We start from the raw sequence: 16,370 nt of genomic DNA, 5'->3' as shown, positions 1-16,370 counted from the left end.
GTCACAAGATGCACACAAACACAAATGAACACCAATGACGGCAAAAATGCAACTCATGCTGGGCTCCCCAGCAGCACCCAAGGCATCAGCACCCTGCTTCCTGTCTGCCGGCCACGGTTGTGTGCCAGCATCCGGGGCACAGGGCTCCAGAGTGGGCAAACACTTACGAAGGGGGGAGGGGCGCGACTTCTGTCTGTCCTGTTCTCCGGCTGCACAGGAAACTGTACGTGCACACAGCCACACGCACACAGTCACTGTTCTACCTCTTGTGGTTTTCTCCTTTGGCCTAAGGGACCATTATCTCAGCCTTCCGGGCTTTCAGCTTTCTACATTTTTATTCTCTTCATTGGATTTTATTGCCATGGTAGGGCTCTGCCTCTGTGGCGTGGTTTGCTGTTTGCTTTCTGGTTCCCAGAATTACCAATGACCTTCTGGGACTCCCACGGGCAGCAGCGAGCTCGGGGAAGTGCGTATCTGAAATGCTTGGGGCCAGAAGCGTTTCCGACTCCAGCTTTTCTGATTTTGGAACATTCGTTTGTAGTTAATGAGCTACCTGGGAGACCGGAGTCTGAATTGGAAACCCGTCTTCTGTTTGGTGTACACCTTCTGCACATAGGTTGACAGTGACTTGATACATCATGTTGAAGAACTCTGTACACAAAACAGTTTCACGGTGTGGACTTTCCCTGTTGGGGCACCTCACGGGTACTCAGAAAGTTTGAGGTGGCACATTTCAAATTTGGGATTTTCGGATTAGGGTCACCCAATCTGCAATGGGATTCGATTGAGGCTGAGGCTCCCCAGTGCTACCTTGAGTTGTCTGCATGATTGCAGTTTGGACTTCTAACTCTAGAAACAACTGTCCATGGAATGCCCAGCTTCCTCCACAGGGATGTGTGGTGCCCCCCCCACCCCGCCAGGGGCTGAGGGTGTTTGGGGAAGCTGAGCTTTTTTTTTTTTTTTTTTTTTTGGACAGGCAGAGTTAGAGAGAGAGAGAGACAGACAGAGAGAAAGGTCTTCCTTCTGTTGGTTCACCCCCCAAATGGCCGCTATGGCCGGCACGCTGCGCCGATCCGAAGCCAGGAGCCAGGTGCTTCCTCCTGGTCTCCATGCGGGTGCAGGGCCCAAGCACTTGGGCCATCATCCACTGCACTCCCGGGCCACAGCAGAGAGCTGGCCTGGAAGAGGAGCAACCAGGACAGAACCGGCGCCCCAACCGGGACTAGAACCCAGGGTGCTGGCACCGCAGGCAGAGGATTAGCCTAGTGAACCGCGGTGCTGGCCAGTGCTGAGCTTTTCTAAAAGGAAGAGAGATGATTTGACCTAAGGGAGAAATGGTTCAGGTGAAAACGTGGGCTCCAGGGATCAGACCATGGCTAAAATCCTGGTTCTACCACTTATTGGCTATATGACCTTGAACGAGTTATTTAGCATCTCAGAGCCTCTGATTTCTCATATGTAAAAGGAAGATAGGAAAAAGAGGGTGACAGCTCCCTGCCAGCGTGTCCGGAAGGCAGCAGAAGATGGCCCAAGTGCCTGGGCCCCTGCCACCCCCACGGCGGACCCTAATGGAGTTCCAGGCTCCAGGCTTCGGCCTGACACAGCCCTAGCCATTACAGTCATCTGGAGAGTGATCCAGCAGGTGGAAGATCTTTCTCTGTCTCTGTCTGTCCCTCTCTCTGTAACTCTGCCTTTCAAATAAATAAATCTTTTTCCTAAAAAAGAGGCTTAAATGCGATAACACACATAGGTGACTGGCACACAGCAGAAACTCCATCTACAGCAGCTAAAATCAGGTTTATGGCCCTGCTGCCAACATAGGGCGTATGTGCATGGCATGATTTTAGCCCTTATTACAAGATAAAATACAGGATGCCTGGACTATTATGTCACACATACGAAAAAAAAGGTATTCATTATTGATCTGAAATTCAAATCTAAGTGAGACTCCTGTATTCTTATTTGCTACATCTTACAAACATACTATCAGTATTATTGTTACTTAGCTAAATGCCATAAGAAGCATTATTTTAAAGGAAAGTGAAGCCATTAAAAAAATATATATACACCTAAGCAACTCAAAGAAAACCACTCCATGATGAAATCAGAGGAAATAAACACTTTGTTTTCCACCCTGGAATTCGCACACAAATCCCAGCCCTTCCCAGGTGAAGTCACTCTGCGTCCTGCATCCCAGGGGCAGCGCACTCTGCCCAGCAGGAATATTCTGCTGGGGTCGGCGTGGGAGGCTCTGCGTTCTTGGACTTCTAACAACTGAGTATTTTTCGCTGGCACGGTTGCCCAAGTAGAGACACATCTAGACTTGTTTACGTAGCTCGGTGGCCAGCCTGTTGCCTGGAAACCCAGTTGCAGGCTGGGGACAATTGTCAGGAGGGTCAGGAGGGGCCAGGGCCATGCCTGTGAGGCCCCTGGGCCGCTGTCACACAGGAGCAGGGTCGGGGTAAGAAGGCACTTTGGTGTGACGAATCTGGGACGAGACAGGGGTGCGGAGTGGGGCAAAGCCACAAAGCCCAAGGCAAGAGGCAGGGGAACCTGCTGAGGACTCCGGCCACACCAGCACAGTGGGCATGGAGAGGCCCAAAGGTCAGAGGCTGGGACATCCAGAGACTGGAGAAGGCGAGGCGAAGCGAAGCAGACGAGGAGAGAGACGGGAGGCAGCTATGCAGGGAGGGGAGGAGTTGCGGTCTCCATCTCCTGCAGGGAACACCGTCCTGCCGGTGCTGCCTGGCCACACAGAGGACAGACTGCTCACAGCCGGCAGGGCTACTGCAAAATGAAAACGCAGGGCTCCCTTTCCAGCAAATAATAACTAAAAAAAAGTATAAAGAGTTTTAAAACTACAGCAGAATGTTAAATCAAGCAAAGTCCTTCTGCATGTGGGGCTTGGGTGACAGCTCAAGTCACCTGCCCATATAGCAGGCCCTGGTGCAGGAGCTGGGGTTGGGAGCCGGCGAGGGCTAACGGTGATAGCAAGGCAAAGCTGGGGCTGTCGACCCGGATGGGCTGAGTCTCTGAGCTGGCTCTCAGTGGAGTCATCAAAACCCAGCAAGGCACTAAGAAACACCAGGCAGGACACAGAGTGGACCCAGGTGGGCGTCAGCGGGAGTCCTGATCCTGGCTCGGCCTCTCCCGAGCTGAGAGTCCTTGGCTCAGTTCCTGCATCCCCTTGGCCTGCTGCCTCCACTGTGATATGGGGCTGCGCACACCACCGCGGGCCTGATGAGGCTGCTGTGAGTTGTCACTGAGCTGCTCCCGGTGGGAGGCACTTAGCTCCACGCCTGGCACAGCCCCGGGTCCTCCGACACCAGCTGTGAGCGTCACCCCTTCCCCAGCCAGCCGCTGTCACACGGGGGCCACAAGAAGAAAGCAGTTTGTCTCCTCCAGGTGGGGCTTTGGTTTGCTGAGGGCTCCGGGCTGGGTGCCCCCGCAGAGCAGACCTTGACCTTGGCTTTTTAGCCTAGAGGCCAGCGTGCACACCAGCGTTTATGCTGGGCTGGGCCAGCAGCCGTGCTGTGGACTAGGCAGAGAGGCTAGAGATGGCGAGTATCATCCTCCCTATGCCTACAACCAGGCTGAAAGGACAACTGATTCAATGCAGCCCAGTACAGTCTCTTCAGCCTCCAGGGCCCTGTAACCAACCTCTCACAACACGTCCATGGTTGCAATAGTCACAGCTACTGTGAACCCGTGGCCTCTACCATGAATGGGATACTGTTCTAGGGCCACATGAATGATCTGGTTGAACCCTCTGAGGAAGGAGCTGTTGTTGTGCCCATTTTATGGATGAAGAAAGTGAGGCTGGGAATGCCCAGGATCACACAGCCAGGAAGCGGAGCGCTGGGGTTCACTGGGCTGTCACAGCTCTCTGTAGCACACCCTGCCCCTCATCACTGGGGACAGAGGTGATCCCTTCTGCACAGGGCTCGCCCCATCACTTTCTGGGATGGAGGGGCCCAGGGAAGGCCAGCTGTGCCGCACAGCCCACAGCCAGCACCCCCTTCCTGTTTCCTCCCTGCCCAGCAATTCGTGCCTGAGAAAGGGAAGTGGGGGTACAGTCAGAATTTGGGGTGGGGGGATGCACTTCCTGGATGTGGCGGGTCCCAGCCTGAGGGGGTGGGCTACCCACGTCCCTAGACCCCTGCCACCCCAACTCATCCTCAGAAACAACCTCTCTCTCTGCAAACCAGCTCAGGCACCCAAGTGCTCTGAACTGAGACAGAAACGCAAGCCCTCTGCACGCCCAAGGCCTCCCAGAGCCACTGCATGTTCCTGGCAACCCTCTCCTGCCAGCGCAGGTGCACAGGGCAAAGTGGGGGACACTGAGTCACGGGGGAGGGGTGGGGACCTGCAGACAGAACACAGTGCCAGCCTGCAGTGCCTGCCCATGCCCAGCCAGACAGGGGCACGCCTTCCTCTTCTTCCCTCTGGGCAGCAGCCAGGGCAGGACGGAAGAAAGAGAGCTGCGGGGAGAGAGAGAGAGGAGGTGCCGATCAGAGGGGCTCCAGGGAAGGCACAGGGCTCCGAGTGTGGGCCCAGGGAATGGGGTTTGAAACCCAGAAGGGGGGCTTCCTCCATGCTCAGGGAGGTGGCCCGGCCATGCCCCCTGGAAGCCCCCCAGGAAGCACCCAGGATGGAACCACCCTCCCAAGTTACCGAAGACACCCCTCCCCCCAGCCCCTGGTCCCTACACCCCACCCAGGCAAATTAGGAGGCGATGCCTCCCCTCCCCCTCCCCTGGAAAGAGCTTTCCAGAGCTGCCACTTAACCATTAAAAAAAAAAAAAAGCTCCTCTTCCCGGGTGCTGTATTTTACTTGATGGTTCTGTTTCCATGGCAACCGGGCGCCAGCAGCGCTGATCTGTTATCTGACAAGGGGGACATAGAAAAGGCTGCCATAGAACAGACCGACCACAGGCAGGGGCCCCTCGGCCTGTGGACAAGGGACCTCCGACTGCCCCTGCGTCGCGCCCGGTAGACTGGACACCTCCCCCCACATCCCAGAGCCGCCTCGCCACCTTCTGCCTGCTCCTGCCTCTCCTTCCATTCCTGGCTTCCCCAGCACCTCGCTCCGGTCCCTACCCAGGCACCGCCTGGTTTCACGGGTGCCACACGAGGGTAAGGAGTGGCTGAGCCCTTGCTGCCCAAAGATACCGCTGGACAGAAGGCAGGGGCACCAGCACCCAGGAAGAGTGTAGACAGGGTTAGGCTGGCTCCTGGCACCCTGGTTCTCAAGCCAGGACAAGCTTGACTCCCGCCCCAGGAACATGGAGACCCTGTGGACGATCAGGGCAGGGAGAGGCAGGGGGGTGCTGGCACCTGCTGGCTAGGGGCCACGGACGCACTACCACCCTACAGGCCACGGGACAAGCTCCTCTCTTGGCTGGAAGATTCCATGAAGCCACAGTCTCAACAGCTTATGAACAGTCCTCCTTCACATCAAACATTTTAAATCATAGGAAATTAATGGTCCATCGTGAAAGATGGCCTATGTGGGCAAAGGGTCAGTTTAAAATGAGAAGCAGCAGAGGATCTTTGCAAAGACCCCAGCCCACTGGAATGCACAAGTGAGGCGTTCCAGTCCCCGTGGTGTGCATTAGGGTTTAAACCCAAACTTGATCCCAGCACTTTGAGCCTGGGGCCTATCATCCTCTCTGGGGGAAGGAACTGGCTAAAATTATGCACAATATGTCTGCTTGGGCATCTTTGGGCACAACAGGCTCATAACGCTCATCAGATTTTCTAGGGGGAAATGACTCAGGACAGTCTGAAAGGCAGCAACCCAACGCCATGTGCACCGACTGCACTCCACCTTCTCTGGCCCCCTTGCCAGCTGTAATCTCTCCAGCTGGGACCACTGCCCCGCCTCCCCTCTCCCCCCGCCCTAACACCGTGAGGACCACAGTCTCATCTTTGGCAGTGTCACTGCCCCGACAGGCGTGAGAGACACATGGACACCTCCCCAGCCTTGGAACCCAGCCTGAGCCCTCCCCGAGTGGGCAGCAGACACCTACCTAGTTTACCTTAACTTCATTTGGATTGGTCACTCGGTCCAGGCCGTAGTCCAGCACATTGTTCACTCCTGGCTGAAGGAAGAAAAACAACATAAGGGTCACTACGGGGAGTCTCCGGTTTCTGGTTAACTTTAGGTCGCGGGGAACCTGCTGATGGTGAGACTGAGCTGAGAAGGGCTTGTGGCCTCACCTACAGGCAGCTACGAAGATTGTAAACCCTGCAGGTGAGCTCATGAAGGCCACTGTGCTACAGTAGCATCCCCAGCGCCTAATACAGTGAGATGGATGGATGGATGGTTGGTCTCCAAATTCAGCAAGAGTTCTCGGGATTAATGCGTGGAACTCCTGACCCCTCCCACGGTGCTCCTTCCCCACACTTTGCAGTTTCCCTCTTGGCTCATACAGAGAAGGCACAGGGCTCTGCTTCGACTTCACACAGGCGCTCTGAGCTCCAATCCAGGTTCTGCTGCTCCCTAGCTGGACCGACGACCCTGGACGTCACGTCTCCTCTCTGCACTCGCTAGCCCATGTGAGAAACAGAGGTGCCTCTGACAGAGCAGGTTCTGCTGAGGATTTAACAAAACAGGATGCGGTGGCCATCGCTGAATAAGGGGGTATGTTCACGTCAAGGCTGTGTGTGTTAAGGGGTGGCCCAAAGCTGGGTCACCGATCTTGGCCAGTTCCCTCCTCTATTGGGCAATCCAGTTCTCTAACCAGTCTTACTTGGTCTCCCTCAACTCTTTGACGCCATAAATGTGGGTCTTCCACTTCCTTTAACGATGTCTGGAGCCGGCAGCCACTGAGGCATGGCACATATTACCAACCAGCCCGACTGCACAGAAGCAGAGAGTTGGGGAGCGACAGGACTGGGCTTTCTCTCCACCCAAGTCAGCCTCATCCTCTGTGTCAGCCACATCTTTTAGCTCAGATGTGAGATTGCCAGATACAATATAGGACATCCAGTTATTTCATAAAATCAGCAAATGTCTTATGTCTCAATACTCCTATGTGTTTACGCTAAAATATAAAACATGTTTTAAGTTTAAAAACTTATCTTGATATAAAATAGATTTCCTATAAAAATTATTTGGTGTTCATCTGAAATTGAAATTGACCTGCACATTCTCTGTTTTATTTGCTACATCCAGCAACTTAGCTCCACACCATGGAGGCAAAGATTGGGCCTAGGCAAGGAAGAGATAAAACAAGGAACCAGAAAATGGATAAGGAAGAGGACAGGGAGTTGTTACGAGAAGGCTCACTGTGTTCTGGGTGCTGTGTTCAGTACTGGGGAGCCCATGGGTGTGGCATGAGACCCCAGCTCTCAGGGCAGCCATGCAGACAAGTGGAGGCACCTGCTCCAGTCCTGGAGGCCAGCAGGGGAGGCAGCCACTCAGCTATGTGTCATACGGATGGTGGGTCACATTTGTGACCCACATCATGAGAGGCCTACACAGGGGCGTGACCTGGGAGCTGGGGTGGAGGAGAAGGGTGGGTATAGGAATCAGTGCCCGGGAGTTGCCCACTATGTAACTAAAGACAGCTTTCACACGCTTCCACATGACCTCTAACACACCTACACACAATCTCACACACACACTCACAGGCGCGCACACCCTGACATTCCCACTCCTACACAGCCCACACCCACGCTACCCTGACAGCCGCTGTCCGGCCACCCTTCCCCAGGCACTGGCTGCCTCAGCAGCTTCAGGGTCCAGAGTCCATCCCCAGCACTTTCCTTTGAACTTGCTCTATGCCCTGATAGAAATTCTGCCACCCCCGTGCTCAACAGTGCACGCACAGAAGTGAAATCGGCACAGGGGCACCCCTGCTGCCTGGACCTTGGACTCACCCCTGTAGCTGCCCACCAGGCTCCATCATTCTGCCGTCCTGTCCGGCTGAGCCTCATCACACCCCTCTTTCCCACCTCCCTCCGGCTGCTCTGCCGCCCAGTCTCCTGGCGCCTCTGTGGGCACCAGCTCTGTCTCAGTCACGCCTGGTGGAGCTGTCGTCCCCTCCCAGCGCCCCGCCTTTGAAACTTGCTCTACACTGGGTTGGGAGACTGCCAGCCTTCTCATTCATTCATTCATTCATTCAATAGTCCAGTGCGCTAGTCACCAACACTGCTGCCATCATGGCTTCTGGCGTACAAGGCGGTACTTGAAGGAAGCTAACCCAGAGCTGTGAGTGCACAGGAAAGAAGGGCGAGCGAGCACCCCACACTGTATGCAGAGGCTCCTGCCCGGGTGTCGCCCACAGGAAGGCCCCCAGAGCTGAGCGAGCTTCCCCCGTCCACCAGAGGAACCGTGAACTCCAGGGTCTGATGCCCCAACAACACACCCTGGGCATAAGCCAGGGAGGCACTTTGCTAACCGCTTCATAATCCAGGTTAGGAAAGACCCTCTGTGCTTGGCGCATCTGTGCCGGGAGGAGGTCGGCATTCCAGAGCGGGCCGGCTCGGCGTGCACACCTCTGCGACACGGCGCCAGTCGCTCCTGCTCCTTTTCTAGCTCTCACCTCCCCCCTACCTCCTAAATGTTACACCTGTCTGATGCTTGGGACGGAAACCGAGCGAAACACTCAGTAGTTTTGTTATAAACAAAATAAAGCAGGGACTAAATGGAAGGAGACAGGACTGGGAAGGGAGATGGTTTGGGGCTGACGGGTTAGAGAAGTCTCTCCCGCAAGTCTTGTCTTCCAAGGGAAGACTGGTCCCCGATCTGACGCAGGGCCCCTGCCTCCTCCAGGCTGCCTGCCAGCCTATCTGTGCACTATCATCCATTTGTGTAAGCATTTTAGTCTCTGCATCCCCACCCGACTGTAATGAGCTCCTTGGAGTCCCGGGCCACATCAGTCTTGGCTCATAAGCCTAATAGCACCATTGCCTAGGAAGGTCTTGGTGCACGGTAGACATTCACAAATAGATGTGGAATCTGTTTTGTAGATTCAGACAAGAGTATCGCAGTGTTCCACCCTGTTTCTGTGATGTAATATGATATGTGAGACCATTTTTCCAGGTCAAGGGATGCCTTTGAAAATATCCCACTAACAGCCCCACGGTGCTCCACGTCGCACACACCCCCATTGATTTTGCCAGTCTTCGCACTGGACACACAGCCCCACCTTGACGGGAAACAGAGGGCAGCCGGCTCCTTCTCTGGAAGGAAGGGCGTCTGCACATTGATGAAACAAGGGCCCTTTAACTGGACACTCAGACACGTGAGCACTTGGTTGAGAGCACATGCCGGGGGAGAGCAGCCTCTGTCTGCGGACCAGGGCACAGCAGAGATGTTCTCATCAAAGACACAGGGAGGCCTCGGATGACCTGCTCGAGGGGCTACCCCCCTTCCGTCCGTTTCGAGAACTCACTGTCGTCTGCATCACGCCCGGAGCTCTGCTGGGCTCCATCTCACTCTCCTTCACTGCTGGGCACTGAGCCGTGGGGTCACGCCCCTCGACCACTACCACCACGTCTGAACGGGGCCTCTGCCGCTGATGCTACTCCTGGGGCAGCATCGGGCAGACCTTCCTCCCCTCCCTTGATCACCTCTCGCTCTGCCCCCGTGGCACTTGGCTCTTGGCACTGGGTAGAGCACTGCTCACCTGTGTTAGGGCAGTGTGGATTTTGAGCTCCTCGAGCTAAGAGAGGAGGGGGCTGGGCAGGGGTGCTGCTTGAACGGGAGCAGAAGGTGGGCGTTGCCATCAGATAGATACGGACCCACATCCCAGCACTGCAGGCTCCTGACTCACCCCGGGCCTGGGCCTTGACTTCTCAATCTGAGTAATGGGGATGACGACACTCCCCACTTCAAAACCTTGTGGTCAGGTGTGAGGGAGGTAACCAGTGCCAAGAGCTTCCTGCCGGCACATGACAGGTGCTCAGTGGTGTTTAGCTGGCACAGAGAGAGAGCTGAGTGAAGGTTTCCTAGGTTGATGAACAGACCAATGAACAGGTGAACAAATGGGCTCAGTCGCTGCAGACCACAGCATGCTACAGCAGGTGGCCACAGCCCGCACAGTGCCTGATCAATACGTTACAGAGCCAGAGGCCATGTGGCTTTGCCTGGCTTTTTCCCCACTGAACTGGAGACTCTTTCGGGGGTCTCCTGCAGGTGGTCTGCTGGTTGATAAGCTCTGGGGCCTCCTGACCTTGGCATGTCTGCTTTTGACTCAAGGGCACGGCAGGGAGAGACACGACATGCAAAGATCAGCTCTGTGTCCCAGGACTTGTGGGACGGCTCCAAGCACGTCAAAGCCCCACCCTGAACTTGGATCCTTGGCCAATCAAAGATGGACCAAGCACCCTGGAACCCAGGCACCATGTTTGTTGGAGCAGCGATGACTTGGGTGGTGTGTCAATGACCAAGTAGGTTACAAAGCACTGAAACACACTAAGACAACCTGTGACATTGGCACGAGACGCAAAGGAGCACCAGGGCTCTGAAGGAGTGCTCTGTAGGCAGCTGTATTTGGGTCTGACAGTCTGGCACTTACAAGCTGGGTGACTGAGCAAATCAGCAACAACTCTGACCCTCAACTGGCTTATCAGTAAAATGGGAACAATAGCACTGCCTTCCAGGCAGGGCTGTACACATGAACAAGAGAGTGAAGGCAGAGCACTCAGCAGTGCCCGGCACACAGTGAGTTCACGTCTCCTGTGATGATGGTGGCGGTGGCAGAGGGGGCCGGAGTAGGGGACGTCAGGGAGGGGTAGAGATGGAGGCGTGGAGGAGGGAAGGGAGGAGGGGCTGAGACGAGGTCACGTTGGTGAGGACAGAGGAAGGCGCAGGGGTAGATAGGGTGGCGGAGGAGGCAGTTACAGCCATGCGCCGCCATTGGATTTGTGTGCTTCTGTGTCAGGCTGTAAAGAACCACTTAGCCATCGCCTGGTGGGGACTGCGAGCATGCCCAGGACCACTGGGGAGAACCCGAGTGATCTATTTTTCCCTTTCTGCCCTGTAGGCCTCCTGAATGCAGGGGTGGAGGGGAGGAGAGGGGCCCTGGGGTGATCGAGCGCGCAGCCAGTCTGTCACTTGCGAGCACTGCAGTCCCACGGGCATCCCCCACGGCAGGGGAAGCACGCCGAAGCCAGAGATGCAATGCGCTGCATGGCACGCAGTTGCTCCTCTCTCTCCCTCCCCTCTCAGCCGCTGGGGCTTGGATCCGGTAGAGGAACAGGAGGGAGAGCAGGAGACACGTAGGACAACTTCCGGCTACGTTAACTGCCAGCCAGGGCGTTTGATTTTTCTGCTTTGGAGACGTGGGTGTTCTGGTTTTCCTTCTTAGATTCCTTTCCCATGGTTTTGTATCCCAGACCAAAACTCAGTCCCAGCCCTCATAAAAGACGCACCCATTCAGCTCCCTACCTAACACCAACAGATGGACCAAGGGCAGACACCTGCCAGCCAGTATATTTCGTCTTCCAGACAAGAGGACAGCACCGGACAGCTCCTCCTACCGACCCAACTCTGAGCCCACAGAAGGGCTGGCGACAGGGATGATGAGAAAGATGGATACTCACCGGGCACCGGTGCACCAGCCAGTACGCCTTCTCCTGGCAATCCAGCGCGTACCTGTCTGCTTTGGTCCTCTCCTTGCCAGTCCTGGAAAGCCAAAAGCCACATTCAAGGCCATTAGCACCTTGCACCTGCCAGTCAGAGATGGTGCTCACTTCTTACACCCTGAACCACTCTCCCAAGGTGCCTAGAGGATGCACGTGCCCCACGGTAGTGATTAACACCGCAAGCACTGCCTTCACCCTTATGGGCTATGTGTCCCTTTGCCTACTTTGACATCCACGCTGTTCAGGCTTCCCAATGGCCTTCCTCACTTCATGGCTCAGGGACCTAAGAAAAGAGGAGCTGAAGGCACTGCCAGGATCACACAGTCGGCACGTGGCAGAGCAGGACTGGCGCCGGGAGTGTCCCCGGCACTACCCTTGCTGGGATGAGATGGGCACCGTGATGGCTCTAGCACCAAACCAACTCCAGCAGCTTTACCTCTGGGGCTGCACACGCAGATGACCTCCTGGGCCAGCACTGGATGGCCTGGGGCTTCTTAATTTTCCCCTGCCTCAGTCAACAACACGGTCAGTGTCAATGTCAGCAAGCAGGCAGCAGTCAATGCCAGAGCTTATGCTGGGGGAAACGCTGCCTCGGGCATCCTCTTCCTCCCTACTCACTCCAAAGAGCTTGGGGCCAAGGCAGCGCTGTTTCTGAACCCAAACGCTTACTGGAAGAGGCTGTTTATCTCTCTTGCAGCCCAGCCTCCCCCTCTGCACGGCGGGTGGGAGAGGATGCTGGAATCTCCTCCTCCAGGAGCAAGGTAACACTGATTCCAGGCCGCGGGCCCATTCAGTGCCATTTCCATGGCGATTTTCACTCATATTTGGTAGTGTTTGCTTCCCCAAGCAGCACGGCTGATGCACGCACCTTCTACCCGATGGCGTCGGCGGATGGCTTTCCCTAACACTGTGCTGTGGATGACGTGATAACACCCAGAGAGCCACATGGGTGCACAGCACCCTTCAGTGGGTGTTTTGCCAACTTCCTCTGGGAATTAAATAAAAACACTGCTGCTCCCACTTCCCTACGCCAATCTAACCGGGCGTTCTGCCAGATTAGCTGGCCCGGGTCCTCTGGAGGAGGCACTGCAGAGAACCCTGTGAGTGGTCCATCTTCAGTGGAGCACAGGGGTCCTTTTGGCCCACACCCTCCTGCTTTTCTATGCAAGAGGAGAGGGAAGTCACCTTACATGTCGCTTGAGAGAGCCTGCAAACTGGAACTATTCCAGTCTGTCTTTCAATGTTTTTCTCAGCAGCAGCAGGCACATGCAATTATTCACCTTCCACTATGTTCCAGACACTGGGAGTAGTACACGGGTGACCCAAACGGACACGATCCATGCCTTTTGGTCTATACGTTACACAAACAGCCAAGAAATACAGGACCGAGCCAGGCATTTGGCACAGTGGTTAAATGCCACTTGCAGTGCCGGTGCTGTGGTGTAGCGGGTAAAGCCACTGCCCGCAATGTCGGCATTGCGTACAGGCACCAGTTCGAGTCCCGGCTGCTCCACTTCCAATCCAGCTCTCTGCTATGGCCTGGGAAAGCAGTAGAAGATGGCCCAAGTCCTTGGACTCCTGTACCCATGTGGAAGACCGGGAAGAAGCACCTGGCTCCTGGCTTCGGATCAGTGCAGCTCTGGCCATTGCAACCAACTGGGGAGTGAACCAGTGGATGGAAGATCCCCCCTCCCCACTCTTTCTCTGTAACTCTAATTTTCAAAGTAAATAAATCTTAAAAAAAAAAAATAAGATGCTATTTGAGAAGCCCACTTCCCACGTCAGGGTTCCTGGGTTCAAGTTTCAGCTCTCTCCCAGATTCCAGCTCCCTGTAAACGCAAGCCCTGGGAGGCAGCAGATTATGGCCAAAGTAGCTGGACTGCTGCAACACACATGGGAGACCCAAACTGAATTTCCAGCTTCTGGTTTTGGCCTGGCCCAATCCTGGCTATTGCAGGCATTTGGGGAATGAACCAGCAGAGAGAAGCACTGTGTGTGTGTGTGTGTGTGTGTGTGTGTCTCCCTCTCTTTCCACCTCCCTCCCTCCCTTTCAAATTAAATAAATGTTTAAAAAAGAAACATAGAATTGCAAATTGCATTATGTGGTATAAGAAAACATTGAGGTACGATAATATAGACCCCTGGTGGCCCCCGGGGTGAATTTTAGTACTGTCTGTGATTGTCTGATGCTCCCCGCATTGACGGATATGCCCATATCCAATCCCTTTGAAGCCAGGTGCGTTTTTGTGATGGTTTTGACCAACTATAGTCTGAGGGCTCTTCCAAAAGTTCATAGAAAGGTGGAATTAAAACATGAGTTTGGGGCCGGCGCCGCAGCTCACTAGGCTAATCCTCCACCTGTGGCGCCGGTACCCCGGGTTCTAGTCCCGGTCGGGGCGCCGGATTCTGTCCCGGTTGCCCCTCTTCCAGGCCAGCTCTCTGCTGTGGCCCGGGAGTGCAGTGGAGGATGGCCCAAGTGCTTGGGCCCTGCACCCCATGGGAGACCAGGAGAAGCACCTGGCTCCTGCCTTCGGATCGGTGCAGCGTGCCAGCTGTGGCGGCAATTTGGGGAGTGAACCAACGGAAGGAAGTCCTTTCTCTCTCTCTCTCTCTCTCTGTCTAACTCTGCCTATCAAAAACAAATGAGTTTGGTGCAAAACAAATGAAATCCATGCATACGAGGAGGACTTCAAAAAGTTCACAGAGATGCATGTTGTGAAAAAACTATGGGCAGATTTCAAAAATTTTGCACCAAAATAAACTTATCTTTTGTTAAGATTTATTTTGTTTGAAAGACAAAGTGATAGAGTAACAGAGAGAGAGAGAGAATATCTTCCATACTCTGGCTCACTCCCCAAATGGCCACAACAACCGGAGCTGGGCCCGGGTAAAGCCAGGAGCCAGGAATTCCACCCAGGCCTCCTGCATCAGTGGCAAGAACCCAGGGACTTCAGGCATCATCTGCTGCTTAGCAGGGAGCTGGATCAGAAATGGATCCCCAGGACTCAGAACCAGCACTCTGACATGGGATGCAGGCACCCCAAGTGGTGGAAGTAGTGGCGTAACCCGCAGCATCATGGCACCTACCCGCAAATAAACCCACCTTTCAATTCCATTCAAACCACCTTTCTGAAGTACCTTCCCATGTCAGGCAGGGCCCTGTGTGTTTCTGAGCCTGCCACCCTTCTTCCTGGAGGCAGACTGGAGACACGAGTTCGTGAAGTCTCCAATCCCTGTAAGCAATCTGACTGCCCTGATGGCGTCCTGTTGTGGGGAAGCTGTAGCCTGACCCCATGAAGGGATCCAGAGGCTACAAGAGGAGAGCAAGGACACAACAGCTCCATCCCCAGGGGCTCCAGGCCGCCGGCTCCAGGCACCTGACTGCACTCACTGAGAGGCTCTCAATCAGAGCTGCCCAGCCACGTCCCTGCTGAATTCCTGACCTACGGAAATCACAGCAGATAATAAATAATTGGTGCTGTCTTGAGCCACTAAGTTTAGATCTGAGTACAGTAATAGCTCATCAGAAAAGCCTCTTTGGAGCCGGCGCCGTGGCTCAATAGGCTAATCCTCCACCTTGCGGCGCCGGCACACCGGGTTCTAGTCCCGGTTGGGGCGCCGGATTCTGTCCCGGTTGCCCCTCTTCCAGGCCAGCTCTCTGCTATGGCCAGGGAGTGCAGTGGAGGATGGCCCAGGTGCTTGGGCCCTGCACCCCATGGGAGACCAGGAAAAGCACCTGGATCCTGGCTCCTGCCAGGATCAGCGCGGTGCGCCGGCTGCAGCGGCGGCCATTGGAGGGTGAACCAGCGGCAAAGGAAGACCTTTCTCTCTCTGTCTCTCTCTCTCTCACTGTCCACTCTGCCTGTCAAAAAAAAAAAAAAAAAAAAAAAAAAGCCTCTTTGAGGAATTGACATTGAAGTGTGCATTCTGACAGCTTAGACAAGGTCAAGTGGCAAGACCCTGTTTCAAAAGTAGAGGCAGGGACCTGCTGTGGTGCAGCAGGTTAAGCCAAAATCAGATGGCTAGTTCACGTCCCGGCTGTTCCAGGTCCTATCCAGCTTCCTGTTAATGCACCTTGGAAGGCAGTGCTTGGGCCACTTCCTCCCATATAGGAGACCCGGACAGAGTTCCCGGCTTTTGGCTTCAGCCAGACCCTGCATATGGTCAATGAATCAGCAACTGGAAGATATGTCTGTGTGTGTGTGTGTGTGTGTGTGTCCCTCCCCATAACTTTGACTTTCAAATAAATAAATCTTAAAAAAAAAAAAAAAAAAAAAAAAAAAAAGACGGCAGTCTGGGAGCACAGAGGCCATTATTGCCATGGTCCAACGTAGGAACAGCAGAGGGGGACAGCAGTCACTTGGAGTGGAAAGGACTCTGCCAGAGGTGACAACAGGACACGGATGACTACACAACACCGGGGAGGGGAGAATGGACAGCAGCCCCTTGTACCAATACAGGTAAACTACAGGAAGAGCTTTGGAGAGTGAGGGCAAGACAAGGCCAAACAAGGACAAGCTGGGTGTGAGTGGGACGTCAGTGTAAGATGTGGAGTAGGTAGCTGGATGCTCAGCCTGGAACTAAGACGACAGGGCCCAGCACAAGTAAACAACTGCCCACAGGCCAACCCCCATGGCCACGGCCTTCTTAAGGGTTTGCCAAATTGGTTTCATTCTGCTTTTTTTTTTATTCGACAGGTAGATTGATTGACTGATTTTGACAGGCAGAGTGGACAGTGAGAGAGAGAGACAGAGAGAAAGGTCTTCCTTTTGC

At 54.7% G+C, this 16,370-nt stretch overlaps 1 protein-coding gene across 1 annotated transcript in view; it reads right to left on the bottom strand.

Annotated features, from left to right (window-relative positions):
• Positions 1 to 16,370, bottom strand: part of RGS9 (regulator of G protein signaling 9) — a 63,263-nt gene that overhangs the window by 26,410 nt on the left and 20,483 nt on the right. The window contains exons 8-9 of the mRNA XM_008271735.4: positions 11,556 to 11,637; positions 6,041 to 6,103 (exon numbers count right to left, since the gene is read on the bottom strand). Of these exons, the coding sequence (XP_008269957.3) occupies positions 6,041 to 6,103; positions 11,556 to 11,637 (145 nt within the window). The remainder of the gene's footprint in view (positions 1 to 6,040; positions 6,104 to 11,555; positions 11,638 to 16,370) is intronic.

The sequence above is a fragment of the Oryctolagus cuniculus genome, chromosome 17 (genome assembly GCF_964237555.1).
Source record: "Oryctolagus cuniculus chromosome 17, mOryCun1.1, whole genome shotgun sequence".
Classification (NCBI taxonomy): domain Eukaryota; kingdom Metazoa; phylum Chordata; class Mammalia; order Lagomorpha; family Leporidae; genus Oryctolagus; species Oryctolagus cuniculus.
Note: the sequence above shows the minus strand (reverse complement) of the source record. Positions and strands in the feature narration are given on the sequence as shown.